The sequence below is a fragment of the Carassius auratus genome, unplaced genomic scaffold, assembly GCF_003368295.1.
Source record: "Carassius auratus strain Wakin unplaced genomic scaffold, ASM336829v1 scaf_tig00005710, whole genome shotgun sequence".
NCBI classification, from domain to species: domain Eukaryota; kingdom Metazoa; phylum Chordata; class Actinopteri; order Cypriniformes; family Cyprinidae; genus Carassius; species Carassius auratus.
Window position 1 is genome coordinate 15,001 of NW_020523689.1, and position 1,451 is coordinate 16,451.

Here is a 1,451-nt window from a genome sequence, read left to right on the forward strand (position 1 = left end):
CAAGTATTTTTTTACTATTTATTAAAAAGTGGTCTACTCAAACTGTGTCTGTCTTTAAATACACAACAGTCTGTTAAAACTGTCAGATGTAATTGAAGGAAAAGATTTACAGTGCTTACATTTTTTAATCCAAAAGTTTTATTCAGAATTAGTCTACATTTGCAGAGTTAAGATTGTAGACTTGCTTTCTGTCAGGAAATCATTTAAATGTAAATACATGAATTTTTAACATTTAAAAGTACAGGGCAGACACAAGATATTAAGTTGTGCTCCTAGGAAAACATGTCTCAAAGGCATTACATAACAGGGATTTGACAGGAGCACAAGCCGCGTGGCATAGGTTTATTATATTAAGAGGTTAATATAAAGCATATTTCAGTTTTAGGTAACTTCGATAAACTCCATGGATGGCAGCAGCTCACTCTGTATCCTCTGCGCTTTTTCAAATGTGACCCTGGACCATAAAACCAGTCTTAAGTGTACATTTTTCGAAATTGAGATTTATACAGTATTGTACAGTATACATATTGTTCTCTTGGGGGGGGGGGGGGGGGGGGGACACTGTTTCCAAACAATAACATGTTATCTGTAAATCTGAGTTAGTTCATTTTAGTCAAGCGGCAAGACCAAACTAAGTAAACTACTTAACTGGTTTAATTTATTAACTTAATTCTAGTTGTGCTTCATGCATGCTTTTGAAAGAGTTCATGCGTGATTACTTGGGTAATTTTATATATATATATATATATATATATATATATATATATATATATATATATATTTGACTATACTAATCAACTATACTAGCACATAAATGTCCATATTTACAGAATAATATTTTTACAATTCACTGCTCATTTACCTTTCTGGATGTTCCCCAACCACCTGGAATACGCTAAGTAGGAATGTCTCATTGCGGAAGGCCCTGGTCACACACTCCTTGTAGATCCTGAATTCTGCAGCTGTGATGGCCTCTCCCTCTGGAATCTGGGACATGCTGAATTTGAACTCTTTATGGTGTCTTCTCTGTGGAGACAGCTCTCTGTCATTTTCCACTGTCCAAAGACAAACACAAAAGGACAATGATAAGTTTTAGTGTGCTTGACGAACCACTATTGATGTATAATTTGCATTTTTGTATACTCTAGGTCATACTGACTCTACAGTGGCAAGTTTATGAGACTTTTGATGCACAGATTACTCATAATGTCACAAATTAAAGACAAATACGACTTAACTAAAAACACAAATTGTGCTTATTGAAATGTAGAAAATGTAATGGTGCGTTCACACCAGACTCAAATGAAGCGTTAAGCACGAGTTATTTACATGTTAAGTCAAACGTGAGTAGACATCCTGTGGCGCGACTCTCGCGATCGAGGCAGCACAAAAGATGGGATTCGCGCGATAGATGTGGCGCGAGTTGAGCGTTTTGACGTTGAAAAAACTGA

At 35.9% G+C, this 1,451-nt stretch overlaps 1 protein-coding gene across 1 annotated transcript in view; it reads right to left on the minus strand.

Annotated features, from left to right (window-relative positions):
- The window catches only part of LOC113071013 (bone morphogenetic protein 6-like), a gene marked incomplete at its 5' end in the record, with an annotated part of 9,284 nt that extends 8,225 nt beyond the window's left edge, over positions 1-1,059 (minus strand). The window contains one exon of the mRNA XM_026244392.1: positions 863-1,059. Coding sequence (XP_026100177.1) covers positions 863-1,059 — 197 coding nt within the window. The remainder of the gene's footprint in view (positions 1-862) is intronic.
- Between the last annotated feature and the right edge of the window lie 392 nt (positions 1,060-1,451).